The 16,406-nt window shown below is 41.3% G+C and overlaps 1 protein-coding gene across 6 annotated transcripts in view; it reads left to right on the top strand.

Annotated features, from left to right (window-relative positions):
- efr3a (EFR3 homolog A (S. cerevisiae)) overlaps positions 1-16,406 on the top strand; it is a 35,827-nt gene that overhangs the window by 8,858 nt on the left and 10,563 nt on the right. For 5 of the 6 annotated variants that reach the window (XM_076980927.1, XM_076980925.1, XM_076980926.1 and 2 more), the window contains exons 4-14: positions 60-187; positions 279-429; positions 3,662-3,783; positions 4,286-4,435; positions 6,860-6,970; positions 11,666-11,744; positions 12,110-12,245; positions 13,947-14,114; positions 14,339-14,453; positions 14,917-14,968; positions 15,812-15,984. In XM_076980927.1, the coding sequence (XP_076837042.1) occupies positions 60-187; positions 279-429; positions 3,662-3,783; positions 4,286-4,435; positions 6,860-6,970; positions 11,666-11,744; positions 12,110-12,245; positions 13,947-14,114; positions 14,339-14,453; positions 14,917-14,968; positions 15,812-15,984 (1,385 nt within the window). The remainder of the gene's footprint in view (positions 1-59; positions 188-278; positions 430-3,661; positions 3,784-4,285; positions 4,436-6,859; positions 6,971-11,665; positions 11,745-12,109; positions 12,246-13,946; positions 14,115-14,338; positions 14,454-14,916; positions 14,969-15,811; positions 15,985-16,406) is intronic. The other variant, XM_076980928.1, reaches the window with a different exon arrangement.

Raw genomic sequence — 16,406 nt, 5'->3', positions numbered from 1 at the left:
GTGGAAACGAGAGAAAGGATATTGGATTAAATGGTTTCCCTCTCTTTCTTCCCCGATAGGATGGATTGGTCAAATCCGACATGGAGAAGCTGACGTTCTTTGCTGTGTCTGCTCCAGAAAAGCTTGACCGTATCGGAGAATATCTCGCTGAACGCCTCAGCAGAGACGTGGTCCGACACCGATATGGGTGCGACACGCATGAACACACACAGTGAACCAGCGTTAACATACAATGCTCTGTATACGGGAAGCAGTACATTTTGTGTGTGTGTGTGTAGTTATGTCGTGATTGCAATGGAGGCGTTGGATCAGCTGCTGATGGCCTGCCACTCTCAGAGCATTAAACCCTTCGTAGAGAGTTTCCTGCACATGGTGGCGAAGCTGTTGGAGTCAAGAGAGCCAGATCTGCAAGTGCTTGGCACCAACTCTGTAAGTGTGTGTGTGTGTGTGTGTGTGTGTGTGTGTGTGTGTGTGTGTGTGTGTGTGTGTGTGTGTGTTTCGTGTTTTGTGTTTTCCAGACACAGGCTCATCTCCTGCTTGATCAAATGCCCTCATACACACTTCACAAACACACATGTATAGTTAATACAACTTTTCTTGTGCTTATATTCACACAATTACATAGGTAGTTTAGTCTGACTTTGACTTTGCTACACTGGAACTCTGCCCCAAATGATTTGTCATCCAGACTCTAAGAAATCATTTCATCACTTCAGCAGCCTGTATATCAAGGGACTGATGTACCTTCTACCTAAAAGCAAACAGTTGAAAAAGGTGTTAGAGGTGTTACAGAAGCCTGCAGTAAAAGACATGCGTGTTCTGGGACTGTCATAGGCTCTGGGCTGTCATGGTTACCCATGAGACCAGGTTGGAGAGACGGGGGGGGGGGGGGGGGGGGGGGGGATCTGAGCAGTTAGACAGACACCAGACTAGCAATGAGACAGAGAGAGAAGAGAGACAGGAAGCCAGCAGTGTAAGTAGAGAAATGGAGAGATGAAAGTGCAGCATTCTGGGAAGATGGAGTGAGATGGAGGTAAAGGCAGCACTCTGAGGTAACGCCTTTAACTTTTATCAGCGTGTTCTCCGTCAGAATTAGCTTAGAGGCGTATGAAGTTGGGCATGTGGATGAGGTTGGAAAGTTGGAGAGAGAAAGTGATGGAGAGGAAATGGGTAAAGGAGACCAAAAAGAGTTGAGACGGAAGACAGGAAAGAGGAAGAGGAGAGAAAAGGTGGGCTACTGGAATTAGCTGAAAGGTAGAGGTGGGCGAAAGGCGTGATGCGTTCCTGTCAGCATTCTGACTCACTGTCGGGAGGGTTTCTCATTGGGTCTTTTCTTTCCATGTGTCTCTTTTTAAACTCTTGTCTCTCTCTCAGGCTCTCTCTCTTGTTCAATCTCTCTCTCTCTCCCTCTCTCTGTTTCACTCACTCTCTCTCTCTCATCTTACTGTTTTTCTTTCTCCATCTAAAGTTCTTCCTCAGGATAAATAAGGAAACAGTCTTGACAACAGGTTGCCATAGAGTGAGGTATTTATTTCTGTGTGCAAGAACATCAAGTTAATGTCAAGTGTCAAAAAGATTGTTCTTTAAAGCTACAATACCAAACATGCATTTGTATGTGTCTAAGTCACACAAGGAACCTATGTACAATTGTTCAATTGTACATAACTGGGAGTTAAAAGATTGTTCCCCGGCATATGGAACCCCTTTTTCTAGAAGAACTATTTCTCCAGAAGAACTCTTTCTGCACTGGAATACCTGATTTGGATGCATTACAGCATTATATACACCTTACCACTTTGCTTTAAAAGGGAGTGCATATAAGATTGCTGCTCTCCTCCCAATACATTAGGTTTATTATATTACATAAAGCTCCTACTACTTTTTAAAGGTACGATAAGCAAAAAATGAAGACATTTGATGAAGCCCAAACTAAAATAGAATAAAAGATATTTCACTATTATATCAAGTTTACACTCATTTCATGAGACAGTCTGTATTGTCTTGATCTGAATTCTGTTCTTGCAACTCCAGTTAACCTCATCAAAAGCTAATGCTATTTAGCACAAAATGAACAAATCTGCTCATATCAACTGACAACACATTTCCTGTGTTTGTTCTCTTGATATGATATACATTAATAATAATGGTTACTTCAAACATTTACATTTTGTGGAGTGGAACTAATTGTCCTAAAATTCGGGGAAAGTACCAATGATTGTGTTGCCACTTTGCAATTATAAGTTGAAAAGACGGAAGGGGTTTTATACAGATGTGTATCATTGTAAAAGTCTGCCTTAAATGCTTCTAATAGGTGGTTTTAACAGGACTTAAACTTGAAATGCGTTTTGGATGTGGATTATCCAGTTGCAGTATAAATACTCCAGATGCATGACATATGAACAGTAGAAGTCTTGAGATAGCTAGCTGGCCTAGCTATCTTAAAAACGCATGTAATTCAGCTCATCGGCCAATTACCATGTCAGAGCTGAGAGAAGTGTGTTAAAGTAGTGAAAATATGCATCGCTTGGGTCACCACCAGAGGTGTCAATTCCAGGTTCAGAAAGTAAAAGTCCTCACCAGGATTTTGCTCAGGCTTCCTGGATTGTGTTGATTCCACTAATTTTAATTTTACCTGGATTGCACTAATTAGAAAATCTAGCAATCCTGGTGAGAACTTTTACTTTCTGAACTTGGAATTGACACCTCTGGTCACCACAAAGGAATCGCATGTGTCGACACACTCCTTTCACTCCTGAAGATGCTCCATTGAAAATCCTTTCAGAGTCACAGCTTTTTAACTTTCGGATGCCCAGAGCTTCTGAAACTTAAGATCGTGCAAATTTCCTAAAGCACCTAAACAAGTGCACTGAATGAAGATGGAGAAAAGTGGCCAAGGATGGTGTCAAAAACATGCAGCGTTCAATCAGCAGAATCCAAACTGCTGTTCTGGCATGCAGAGGGATCGAATAGTCACTTCTGGAACATGAGTCATCTGAAACGTGAAATTGGAGTCAAGGTGAATGTAGCATACATTATAAATGAGTGGCATGCATTATAGATGATTTTATAAACAAGGCCGAAGAGGCTTTACAAATCCCTGCTTGAAGGGTCAGGTCTGTTCGTAAGGCTGGGACGGTTTGGCCTGCTCAGTAAGGCAAAGGCAGTTTTGTAGTGTAGTGCATTGTATAATTGTTTTAGTCCCACATAGTTTATTTAGTTCCACTTAGATTAGCATGCTGCCCACAATACAGCCTTTTACTTTCAGAGAGATATATGAGTGGTACAGACACCGTTAACTGGAATGTTGGCTAGCTTGCTAGGATTCTCCACGGATCTTCTAGATAGCAGCTTGGGAATCACCGATTTCATTTGTGCATTTGCTCACACACACATATTCACACGTGGGAGGTCTCACGTAGCTGCGAATCACACGTCTGCTTCTAATGGGAGATCCTGCCTCCTTGTCTGATATAGATAACGTCCTCTCTGTCATGAATGAGCTCCCTTTTCACACTCCATTTGTGTGAAAAGTGCTTGGGAAACATTGAATTAGTCTGATATATTTCCTTCTTTGTTGAGTTAAAGTAGGTGTGTTTATGTGAGTGCATATGTGCCTGTATATATTGTTTTGTCTTATATTTTCTCTTGTCCCCTCTCGCAGTTTGTGAAGTTTGCGAACATCGAGGAGGACACACCCTCGTATCATCGCCGTTACGATTTCTTCGTTTCTCAGTTCAGTGCCATGTGCCACTCTACACACGAAGACCTGGAGACTCGCACCAGGTGTGTGTGTCTACAAATCAGGGGTATAAGAAACCTTAGATACAACCAACAAAAAAATCATGCACACAGAACTGTAAATGGAAAAATCTACAACAAAGATTGGACATGTTTATTACATTTTGTCAGTAGTTAGATGTGTTGAAAGTACCAAATGGCTCTTACATGCATGGTGTAATTCTATGGAAATGGGCCGTTTAATGTAAGCAAAGGGTGGACATTTTGTTCGCAAATTAACGGCTGTCTACGTTTAATGAGTGAAAAGAGAAATCAAAATGACCAAAAACTGTGTAGCTGGTTTATTAGTCGCTAGCACTCTGGGTGCCTAGGGCCTTGTGATAAAACCAATTATGGCTTTTTTAGTAACTAATTGTTCCAATTGTTGCTTCATGACATAGGTGTGGTTTACAGTACTCAGATGTTTAATGTGGCGTTGCCCCCGTGTGTGTGTGTGTGTGTGTGTGTGTGTGTGTGTGTGTGTGTGTGTGTGTGTGTGTGTGTGTAGGATCCGTGTAGCCGGAATCAAAGGGTTGCAGGGAGTTGTAAGGAAGACTGTGAATGATGAACTGCAGGCAATCATCTGGGAACCGCAGCACATGGACAAACTCATCCCCTCCATGCTCTTCAACATGCAGGATAATGACGAATTAGACAGGTACACACACACACACACACACACACACACACACACACACACACACCTCCTGTCCCCTGTTCAAACAGGATCTTAGTCATGCACACTCAACTCTTCCCTGTTATTCAACATGAGTCTGTAAATAAGCTCTTAAGGTACACTCAGTTCATAGTGTCCACACTTCCTTCTTTATTTACATATATATTTAATATATGAACTTAAGCTTTGAACCATTCCTTCTATAAACTTTGAAGACATTTAAATGGCTGGCACTGAAATAATCCACAAAATTAGGCAAATTATGGTGCAAAAAAAAAATGTAATTAATACCCTATTAGTATTTGGTTTCTCACATCAGTGACACTGACCACACCACTAAGATAAATGTGTCATCCAACACTTGGAAAAATAACACTGAGAAAACAAAAAAAGATGTAGCTGTAGGATTTGTGCTCCAGTCTTTCTCTCTCTGGGCACCAGTGCAGAAGGTTTTGAAGATGACGGGTTTCATCAACATTATTTTAGCTCAAAATGTTTTGCAAGCAGAGGGGAAGACGATCGGCACATGAGGGTGTGGAGAATATGGGCCAAAGCCTGCTGCCGCCCCCCCAGCAGGGGAAATGGGCCGGTGTATTGTGCTGGGTTACTCTTGGGCTTCCTGTTCGTTTGCTATTCTGAGACATTTATAAAGGTTAGAGGCACAGTGTATTTTCAGGTCAGGCTTGAAAAGTGGAACGAATGGGTGAAGCGAAGCTGCAGTGGTGGGAGTGAGTGAGAGTTAGGGAGCGTGTGAGTTAGGGAGCGTGTGAAAAGGAAAAGTGGAGGAGACAAATCCCACAATAACAGTGGGATGAATGACATGAATGATCATGAATTTCCAGAGATATACTTGTGGCAGAAGGGATTCATGTGTGTTCAGGATGCAAATGTGTTCCAGAAAATTTATTTGGTTTTTGTGTTTGCATGGAATGTCTGTCTGTGTGTGTGTGTGTGTGTGTGTGTGTGTGTGTGTGTGTGTGTGTGTGTGTGTGTGTGTGTGTGTGTGTGTGGAACGGGGTGCATAATAGTTTTAACTGCAGCAGCGTAGGATAAGGGACTAGAATCTGATTGATCTGTCTGTACCAGTGATCCACATATCAACATCTAGTTCAAGAGACTCTGCAAACATTATTCAGTTATTTATTTGTTATTGTAGAATTATTGCAATGAATAAACAATAGAGTTCTGGATAAGTCTTCTATCCCTAATATTCTGTGTACTTTGTACTTAGAAAACCAAATGGCCTAGACAGAGACTGAAGTTGTGCTAGAAAAGACTTTGTGTGGTATTGTGTTATGGATGTTAAATCTTTTAACCATACCTGTGTTAATACACAAGTATGTGTGTGTGTGTGTGTGGGTGGGAGGGGGGGGATTGCTTGTGTGTGCGGGTGTTTGTGCATGCGCGTGCACGCCCCAAGCACACGTGCAGCCGATGGTTTATTGTATTTAGCTGGTCAAGGGTGTGGTAGACAGTTAATAGCTTGTTGGCAACTAAACGTGAGCTGAATGTCTGTGTGTGTGTTTGTTTCATTGTGTTCTTTGTGCATGCATGAAAGTGTTTGGGATTGGAAGCCAGACCCAAAGAGTAAAAGTAGCTGATAAATAAGAAATCCGCCTACATGCAGTAACCTCTTAACAATTTAACTGCAGTAGCAGCAAAACTTTGCAATTCCTTTGTGCCTGGTGTTAAAATGGGTGAAATGGTTTGTGTGTGTGTGTGTCTGTGAGAGAGAGAGAGAGAGAGAGAGAGAGAGAGAGAGAGAGAGAGAGAGAGAGAGAGAGAGAGAGAGAGAGAGAGAGAGAGAGAGAGAGAGAATTAAGTTACCCACAGCTCTCTCAGTTGACCTCATGGTAAATATAGTAAGCCTTTTCATGCATTTTTTATTCTACAGAAGGTCCTCCATCGATCTATGAGACGTGTGCTCGTGTCAGGATGTGTGTCCGTCTCGCGGCGTGTCTTTGTTTATACCTCTATGGTGTGTGCATGTGTATATTGGTGTGTCTGTGTCTGTGTGCTTTTGCATGGCTGACAGGTTGTGTGACAAAAGAAAGAGACCATTTCCTTTAGCAGTGATGAGTTTGGCATTTAAATCTTGCTGTCCATCAGGAGTTCTTGACCTGAAGGGCAAACGCATGGCCCAGAAATAACTCGAGCTAGATTCCTCCCTGCCAGGGAAAAGGGAGGGATGAATGCAAGAATGAGTTATGCCACTAGGGGCAGTACTAGATGCATTACCTTTCACAGGTTCTCATTTGTTTCAGATATTGTTGAATACATAACATGAACAAAAACAAAGTTCAGAGTCTTTTCTCACAAAAACCTTTGATTTATTCAAGTATCCTCATATACTTCATTATTGATTGCTTGTCTTTTATATACTTATTTTTATTATTTTCTTCCTAGCAGGGGTGGAGCTGAGGAGAACCCTGCCTCTCTGGCTGAGAGCTGTTTTAGGGAATTGCTTGGCCGGGCTGCTTATGGCAACATGAACAACGCTGTTCGCCCCGTACTGGTGTAAGTACAGTTACCATGGCACCTCGGTTGCTATGGGGATATTGTGGTCTGAGCTTTCTTATTTCAGTTGGATGAATGGTTATGACCTTGTTATTGGTATAGCACCTCCAAAGCCCCACTTTAATTTTAGAACTAGTAGTGTAGACTACTTTTATACTGCTCATACAGGCCCAATTCACTGCTGTTTTTTAAAAAAGCAATATAAGCCACTCGAGGCTGTGTTAAAGGCATATGGGGGAGCTAAACTTTATTCAGCGTTCAGGGGCTTTTCAATTAGCTGTGCTGTGTTTGTTTGGTAAATGACTTTTAGAATTACAGATGCTGCCAAAATGACCTTTCATAGATAATTTAGTAATTTATTGTTACTAACCAATTCGACCTATCTAGGCACTAGGCCGTAACAGGGGTGTGAAGGGGTGGAATATGGATGACACAGAGGTTCCAATAAATATAAAGTATGGTGTATTTACAAATGTTCACAAACAATATGTTTACAAGACAAATTGCACACCGGTACAAACGTCAAAAGTGACCCAGGCCAAAATAACTAACAAAACCATACTAGAAATAAACAGACATAACTATACTAACAGGGTGAAACAAAAGACAACACTACTCTGACTTCCTATATACAAAACAGATACAAACCCACAACCCAAACAAAATGGCAGCCACTTCCTACTCACCGTGTGCACACACAAACCACCAATATACATATATTTATCTATATATACACAACTCTATACAATTAGTATTAAAGGGGCACGCAAAATCCAAATCCAAAATACAAATCCACTAGGTCATACACAGTATATCAATATCTCAAGTGTCACAAAATCTAACTCTACATCTAAATCTACAGCCACACACACAGAAATAGTTTAGCCATATTGCTTTGTTTTTATTCAGAAGTGTTTTAATGTTTTAATGGCTTAATCAGTAGTATAGTTTCAGGAGCAGATCCTTTATTTACAGGATGAACACTCACATACATAAAAATATCTGGCAACAAAATAGAAGTGTTTCCATAAGAAGCAAATCTGTATTCATTTGAACGAATAGCACATAATGTTTGTAGCTTCAAGCTAATTAAGAATATTAGTGTGATGACATGCAAAACTGTGTCACACCCCCCCTCGTTCAGCCGAGCCCAAGATAAAGCCAGAAAAGAAAAGATCTGTCAGCATTCTGCTCATTTTTAGGCCTCACCGTGAAATGATTTAAATCGGTTAAATCATCGCATTTCAACACATGTACACAAAATCTTCTTGTAAATCTGTGCAAGATCAAGCATCTTTACCTCTAAAATGAAGCTTCTGACATATACACAGCTTCAGGCTTTTCAGGCAGAGGTTTTAGTAACATCAGACAGACCGTTTCCATTTTATTATTGACTTAATTATAATTGTTGTGTAACTGGCCTGTGGGAGCCAGTATTGCTAATGTGTTTTGTCATTGAAACGCTACACAGAATCTGGGCTGACCGTAAGCCTGCAGATGATTAAATGCTTGTGCACACTGATCTGCAGCATGAGTAAATGCAACACTATAGTGTCTGGTAGCATCCCTGACTAGTAGCATTCCTGTCTATTAGCGTTCCAGTCTAGTAGTGTCCCTGTCTAGTAGTGTTGTACCTGCCAATAGCAAATCAGGCATTACTTCCTATTCAGTGAAACGGGTAATGGTAGATATGGAAGCAGAAGGTAACGCCTTTGGGACAAAAGTTAGGATATTTTTAGGTTATGTTAGAAAGGTTGTACATTATAAGAGGTTAGGATAAGACGATGCTACTTGGTATGAGGTTCTAATTTAGATGCTACTGCAGTTTTCATGGTTACCAGATTATAAGAATAGGATTACAGCAAGTTAGGATGTTGCACTAATATGAACACTGATAATTCTTTAGTGGTAAATATCATGGCAGTCAACCACCCACTATCTGTAATTGAGATTCTTGTATATGTTTCATTCAAATTTATATGTTTTAAAATATCTCTGGTGTATGAATTATTGCCATAGACATATTGGTGGCATTCACTGTACTTAGAATTGAATGGAATGACCATTCTATGCACACATAGAATGGAGGCTGTGAAACAAAGGTACGGTAGCCCAATAGGACCAGTTCTACAATAGCCCCTAATAACATGGCTGTTGTCATGATTGTTTTACGCTCCTCAAAGGTCAGAAATTTAACGATGCCAACGATTATAACAACTAAATTGATGATTGAATGATCAAATGTAAAACTTTCCAATATGTGGTAGGATTTGGTGCTGGACTGAATCTGAATTTGATTACAGGAGAATAGATAGAACTGATTGTACTCTTTAGTAAAGTGATGCAGATTCACTTGGCGGTCTAGACAATCACATAGTAAGTTTAATATTTAGTACTCTCGTGCAAGCAAGTTGAGGCACCCAGCCGAGTGATGGCTAGCCTGAGCCTCCCTGTGACGGTACTGCCTGGAGAGATTGAGAATTTCCCATTTGAGAAAGGGCACATGCTCCAAATACAGGTGAGACATGAATTTTTTAACTGATATTATACAGCAGGATATAGCTAGGTTGTATTCTCACGTGTCAGCATTTGGGTCTTCTCAATTGCACAAGAAAATTCGAAATCTGTCGATGAAACTCTTGACTGAGTTGGCTTGTCGAGACTCCATGACTGATGGTGTAAAAGCATACAGCGTACGTGCACTGGAGATTACTCTGGCCTGTCAGTAGTAGATTACATTTTTCAGGAAAAAAGTACAGTGTAAGATTGTGATCCTCACCTGAAAGCACACCCATGGTGAACGGGAGTGACATGATGTTTTAGGTGTTATACGGTGTGCAGTTAGAACATGAAAATGACTCGACAGAGCCAAATAAGAGACAGACACACACACACACACACACACACACACACACACGGGAGAGGCAGGAGAGACTCTAGAGTCATAGTAGAAATCGATTTATCCAAACGTGGAAACTTGAGACATTGAAGTGTTGCAACATTGTACAATCCACTTCAGTTAAGGTGGAAACATGAGTCACTTTTAATTTATTCAGAAAGTTGTTTTGTTACAAACTATTTGGCTGTAGGTTCCAGGCACATATCTCAGGTCATTATCATCAGAGTAGTACATTCTGTAGATCAGTGGTGTTTTTATTAGCATTAAATATATTTCATACTAGCACAAATGTCCTATTTATATATTATGTAGCATTAGCTTTTGTGCCCACATTGTGGCTGTGCTTCTTTGTATTGAGTGCAACATGCCTCTTTGTGCTGCATGTGAAATTTAGCATTAGCATCTCTGTGATAGTAAACCTAGTGCTTGTATCTCTCGTCTAGCAAAAGGGTTTGATAGCAAAAGGGTTTGTTAGCACTTGGCTCTGATAGATGCTGCTGCGGCTAACATGCTATGTTTGTGGTCTCAGGGCTCACTAATGAGGCGTCTTTGTCTCGTCTCGTCTCGTCGACCATTTGTAGCCAAGCTGAATGAGCATGTGAGAATATCGAAGTGTCACATTCAGGTGTTCTGTCATGTTATGCTACACGTACACATTTTAAAACAAATATTAGTGCGAGTGCTTACGTTTCGTATCGCTGCTGATCTAAGGTTTGCATGTTTGGTTAATTGATGTCTTCACATTGTCAGGGTTCTGGATATGAAGGGATTTTTTTTTATTTCAGTGGAGCTTTAGTGAGCTTTCCTATGTGCGGGTGTGTTTGAGAGGGAGGTTTTGAAGTGTGGGAAAAGAAGATTGGGTTAAGCTTTAGGGGCAAGATCAGTGTGTCTGATATGCAATAAAGCTGATGGGAGAGAGAGAGGTTTAGAAGAAAAGATCAGGGAGGCATTTTTCCAAGCATTCTAAAAATAGCCCAGACTGGGGGGGTGGTGGGGGGGGCACAGATTGACGTCACCATGGCGACTACAGGCAGGAGAAAAGCAGATGGAGAGGGAAAGAATAAGTAAGAAATGAAAGAGCAAAAAAGGTACAAGAAATTACGCGCAGAACGTCAGAGAGAAAGATCAGGTATATGGGATCTGTCAGACCCGAAGGGCAGAAAATATGCAAAATGATGCATTTCATTTTCTGCCATACTAGTACCGTTAAGATTTAATCTTAGTCTTATGTTATACAAGTTGTTCTTTATTGTGTGTGTGTGTGTGTGTGTGTGTGTGTGTGTGTGTGTGTGTGTGTGTGTGTGTGTGTGTGTGTGTGTGTGTGTGTGTGTGTGTGTCTGAGTGAGTGAGGAAAAGAGAAAGAGGAAGTAAGTGAATTTTAGAAAATTCAGACTGCATTGTATTCAGACGCCAGTGACATTTTTTCCACAGTATTTCAAAACTTTAAAGTAATTGAATCAAATTTGTACTGTGAATCTACTGAGAAATAGTTCTGTAGGATTCCCTTAGACTGTGTAAATGCACATTTGTTCACATTTGATGGTGAATCTTTATCCTAAAGGTCATGAAAAATGCAAATTAAGTGTTGATTAGCATAACATTCATAATTCATAATGTATTCAAATTATGGAGGATGGAGGTAAGTGTTCTGTGATATCAGAGGAACATTTATTATAAAAATATAATGTTTAAATGCTTCAAGTGTTAGAGAAAGTACAGAAGAAAACGTAGTGAATGTATGTTCATATATTAAATGTTTCTTTTTGTTTGTCTTTCTCTGTCTCTACTTCTCCCAGTCATTTAGATAATCATCGCTTGTGGGACCCAAATGAGTTTGCAGTGTCCTGCTTCAGGATCATAATGTACTCAATACAGGCAAGACGGACACACACACACACACACACACAAACACACACACTTATGCATGCACACCCAGCCTCTCTGCACGCCTCCCTCCCTCTCATCCACTTCCTCCCCACACGCCTTCTGCTTTGATTTTCTTCTCTGTTGATCCCAGGTGTTCAGCAGCTCCTATTAAAGATAAGAGACAATCGATTCACATCTACAAAATGTGTTTAAGGCCGTTTGTGTGGCCGCTGGCAAATGTATGTGTATGCACATATGTGCGTGTCGATCTGTGAGTGAAGGATAGCCTCCCACATTCTGTGTGTGTGAATGGTAGTCAGAAGTCATTTTAATTAAACTAGTGTGTGTGTGTGTGTGTGTGTGTGTTCGTTCAGGCCCAGCACTCTCATCATGTAATCCAGCAGGTACTGAATCACCTGGATACTCACAGTAAGAACACGCCACGTGTACGGGCAGGAATAGTCCAGGTGCTGTTGGAGACTGTTGCTATAGCGGCCAAAGGATCCGTTGGTGAGAACTCTCTCTCTCTCTCTCTCCCTTGTTTTTTCTCTTTCATTTTTTCTCTCATTCTAGTTTTTTTATAGTCTTCACACTTTTTTTTCTCTCTCGCTCTTGATCTCTCTCAAACTCTCGTTCTCTGGGGGGGGGGGGGGGGGGGGTGTTTGAGAAGATGAACAACTTAGCTTTGAGATGGTTTTCACATTAGTCATCCTCCTTTGGACTGAGTAGTGGCCCTAAACTTTTGATTGAAACATGACTTCATGCTTTCTTCTTCACAAGTGCTCTTCCTCTCAGACGTCCCGTCATCCCCTCATTATTGTCGTCCTCAGCGCCATTGTTCTTTCTGTTTGTCTCTGTCAATCAGTGATGCTGAACAGTTGATAAATAGACAAGTTAAAATTAACTAAAGTCCATTTCCTTTTCATTCTGTTTGTGTATGTTATTTGTTTCTTAATAGATCTTCTCTCTCTCTCTCTCTCTCTCTCTCTTACCCCTTCCCAACCTTTTGTCTTCACATTCTTTTGCCCTTTCATCTTATTTGTCTCACAGGTCTTACTTCTCCTAAATCTCCAAGCTCTTGCACGTTTGTCATTGTCCCTGACTCTCCACCCAATCTTTGGTTGGGTAGGTTAATAGAAAGACTCAGTACAAAGGTCTTAGCAGGCCATTAGAGAAGTAGCAGGCACCCTAGACGGCTGCCAGGTTATGAGGTAATTGTCAGTGCTGATGTGGTATTGATCAGTTAAAAGTTCCACACAACAGCCTATTTCCAGATTTCCAATCTATAATGATGACCAAGGTGTTTAAAGGATTGATTTGTTTGGTTTGGTGTAGTTTAGACTAATTATCCAGGGGAAAGCACATTGTAAGGAAGCGAAGCTAATTATAGAGCAAAATGGTCAGCAGTGTGTAATGTTTCTTTTAAAAGCCTCTTAAAACACTTGAGGAAATGTAAACAGTTCAGCACCCTATTGTGTTTAGAGCCGAATAAGGGATCAGTGATTTCTTGCTAAATTTCTAATCTGATTTGTTACTAAATTTCCCATTTCCTATATTTTTTTAATTTCCATTAAAATATTTTAAGTATTTGGGGCCAGTATTTTATTAATTCATATTATTGCTAAATAATAGCCAAGAATTTGAGGCACACACAAAGAAGGAAGTTGTTATTTGGTAGAATATTGACACAGACTGAAACCATGGTTTCAGGAACCGTTGGTCTGGAGGTCAAATATAACGGTGTAGGACGTTTGCTTTCCCTCTGTACTTGGCACGTATTGCCCCCTAGCTGTGCTGCATAGTAACTACACTCAGGTTTGGCATTGCAGTCTTTTTCAGTTCACACGGCATGGTGGTGTTTGAGAGAAAATTTTATCTCCCGAAGGAAAGAATTGTAGTGATGTAACGTGTTGACATGACTGCATTAACAATGGTGCAAAGAATGAAGAATAAGGATGTGAGTGTAAATTATGGAGGCCTAGGAATTATGATTGTGACTCAGTCATTTACAAACTGATGGCTGGAGCTCACAGCAGCAGGCTTGAATATTCGCAGTGTTGCGTGTGTGCAGGGTGTGTGCTTTAGGGGTCTATATGGCAGAATAGATGGTTGGAATTCTAATCTTGGACAGGTTATTTTGTTTAACACTGTGTGTGTGTGTGTGTGTGTGTGTGTGTGTGTGTGTGTGTGTGTGTGTGTGTGTTTCCATAGGCCCCACTGTGTTGGAGGTGTTCAACACCTTGCTGAAGCACCTGCGTATGAGTGTGGATTTTGAGCTCGGTGAAGGTTCACGCAGGAACTCCACCACGAGCCTTTCATCCAGCCGCGGCAAAGAGAACGAAGAACGCATCGTCCAGAACGCCATCATCCAAACCATCGGTGACCTGACCTTTCACCTTTCACCTATGATCACACCTCGCCTCAGAATCAGAAGACTTCTGTTAATAATGCAGCCAGAAGGATATTATGTTCACATTTCTTTTGCCAAATACTTGACTGAAAATCCTTATTATATTTGTGTGTGTGTGTGTGTGTGTGTGTGTGTGTGTGTGTGTGTGTGTGTGTGTGTGTGTGTGTGTGTGTGTGTGTGTGTGTGTGTGTAGGGTTCTTTGGAGGTAATCTGCCAGATTACCAGCGTGCGGAGGTGATGATGTTCATTATGGGGAAAGTTCCTGTGTATGACACTCCCTGCCACACTCTCGATACTGTCAAAATAGGGTAAGAGATGGGTTTAATCCCCAGCATATATTCCCCCACATATACACCCCAGCACTGGGCTTCAACTGTAACTGCACAGATTAAATCTAATTTTCAGATATTATTACCTATAGACATTGTGTTGATTCCTTGTTTTATTTAAAATAAGTGCACTGCAGACACAGTGCAGATCTACTTAAGCAAAGACAATGCAAACGAAATCAGCAGTTTTGTCTCATTTCGTTAATACCGTTACAATTGTTGTATCTAAGGTGAAAAATTAACAGCAACGTGGTATTGGCATTATGTTAGGCCTCCCTGCTCCCTAAATATCATCACTGGCATCATCCATTTAAAACCCCATATCGGCCTCTAGCTTAACCTGGAGCGTTGGGCACAGTTTGAGTCAGCAGATGCTCTGCACATTAACCTCACAACTGATTCTCACCCTAAAATTAATGAGTAATTTTTGTTTCTCTTTCAGACACAAAGGTACGAAGAGGATTCAGGCGATGCTCCTCAGTTCTCTTATAATGGTATGTGACTCTGGGATTCAGTCCTACTGTGTTATTAATGGCGACGTAAGCTCTGGCGTCTGTGGCATGTCTACCAGGATATGTTAGGGATGATGCTTTTTGCAAGATGTGACGTGATAGATTTGAAGTATGTTTATAATGTAGTGATTCATTCATTCTGCATTGTGTGCTTGACCAAGTGGAGAGAGGGATGGAGAAAGAGAGAGATGAGAGTTTAAAATGAGACACATGGAGAGAGAGAGAGAAGCTAGTGACATTGGCCTGGGAATCTTCATAAAAGATTTTTTCACTTCTGCTTGGCTGGTACCTTAAATATTAATGCAAATAAAACTACTGGTTTAAAAAAAAAAAAAACAAAAAAAAAAAAACAGGAACTGCAATTACCTCGTTTAGGTACTCTGATTTAGTCATCAGTTGCCATGGAGACCAAATGTGTTAATTGTTCCCTGCCAGCCGAACCTCATTTGCATGTTTCACAATGGTGATTAGTTATTGAATCTTTTCTGCATTGATTTATTATGTGTTTGTTGCATTTATGTTACGGATTGACTTGTGCTATAAAGAAACCGTAAAATATTCTGCATCAACAGGTGGGAAAGACATGAGGATATGAGTATAAATTGGTGATGAACATAACAATAAACATGGCTGTTCCCTCCCAAATTCCTTACAGTGTACATATTCACACCTCTTTCCCCTCTACACACAGTCACACACTTGTACACAGGATCGCGTGCTGGTGTGCAAATTGACTTTACTATTTTCGAGGTGCGATTCATCCGGCATTGGAAACGGAGCCAGCTGAGATGTGTGTGTGTGTGCGTCTTGCGTGTTTTTGCGTAGGTGACGTCTGGTTTTAAGTGCAAGACGATGAGTGCGGGTTTGCCGGCCACCTTCCTTCAGCCCCTCTGCTCCGTCTCCCTGACGGAGGACAGCGAGCTACGTCAGCTCGTCCTCGAGATCCTCCACAACATCATCGATCGCCACGACAACAGGGCCAAACTTCGCGGCATCCGGTATGCGACTTGGCTGCCGTGGCTCACCGCTCTGATCACACTAACCCGACCCATTACAGTACATCAACCCAACTCGCTACATGAGCAGACACTGAACTGCCTCGTCATGTGTGTGTGTGAGTGTGTGTTACAGAGAGAGAGAAGGGAGGGTGTAGAATATATTCAGAGCCTTATGGTGTATTATACATGTGGAGGATCAAACGGTCCATTTTAATGTATTGCTTCATTGGATCTGGTCCAGTTAATCCAGAAGAGTGCTCTCCTCCGAGGAGAACATCACCCAACGCTTAGCCAGTCGCTCCCCTTTCAGCTGGAATCAACATGTTACAGTGTGGAGAAAACAAACACATACACACACACACACACACACACACACACACACACACACACACACACACACACACACAGCTCAAACCATGCCA

The sequence above is a fragment of the Brachyhypopomus gauderio genome, chromosome 19, assembly GCF_052324685.1.
Source record: "Brachyhypopomus gauderio isolate BG-103 chromosome 19, BGAUD_0.2, whole genome shotgun sequence".
NCBI lineage: Eukaryota > Metazoa > Chordata > Actinopteri > Gymnotiformes > Hypopomidae > Brachyhypopomus > Brachyhypopomus gauderio.
The sequence above is the reverse complement of the archived record's forward strand: the minus strand, read 5'-3'. Positions and strand labels throughout refer to the sequence as shown.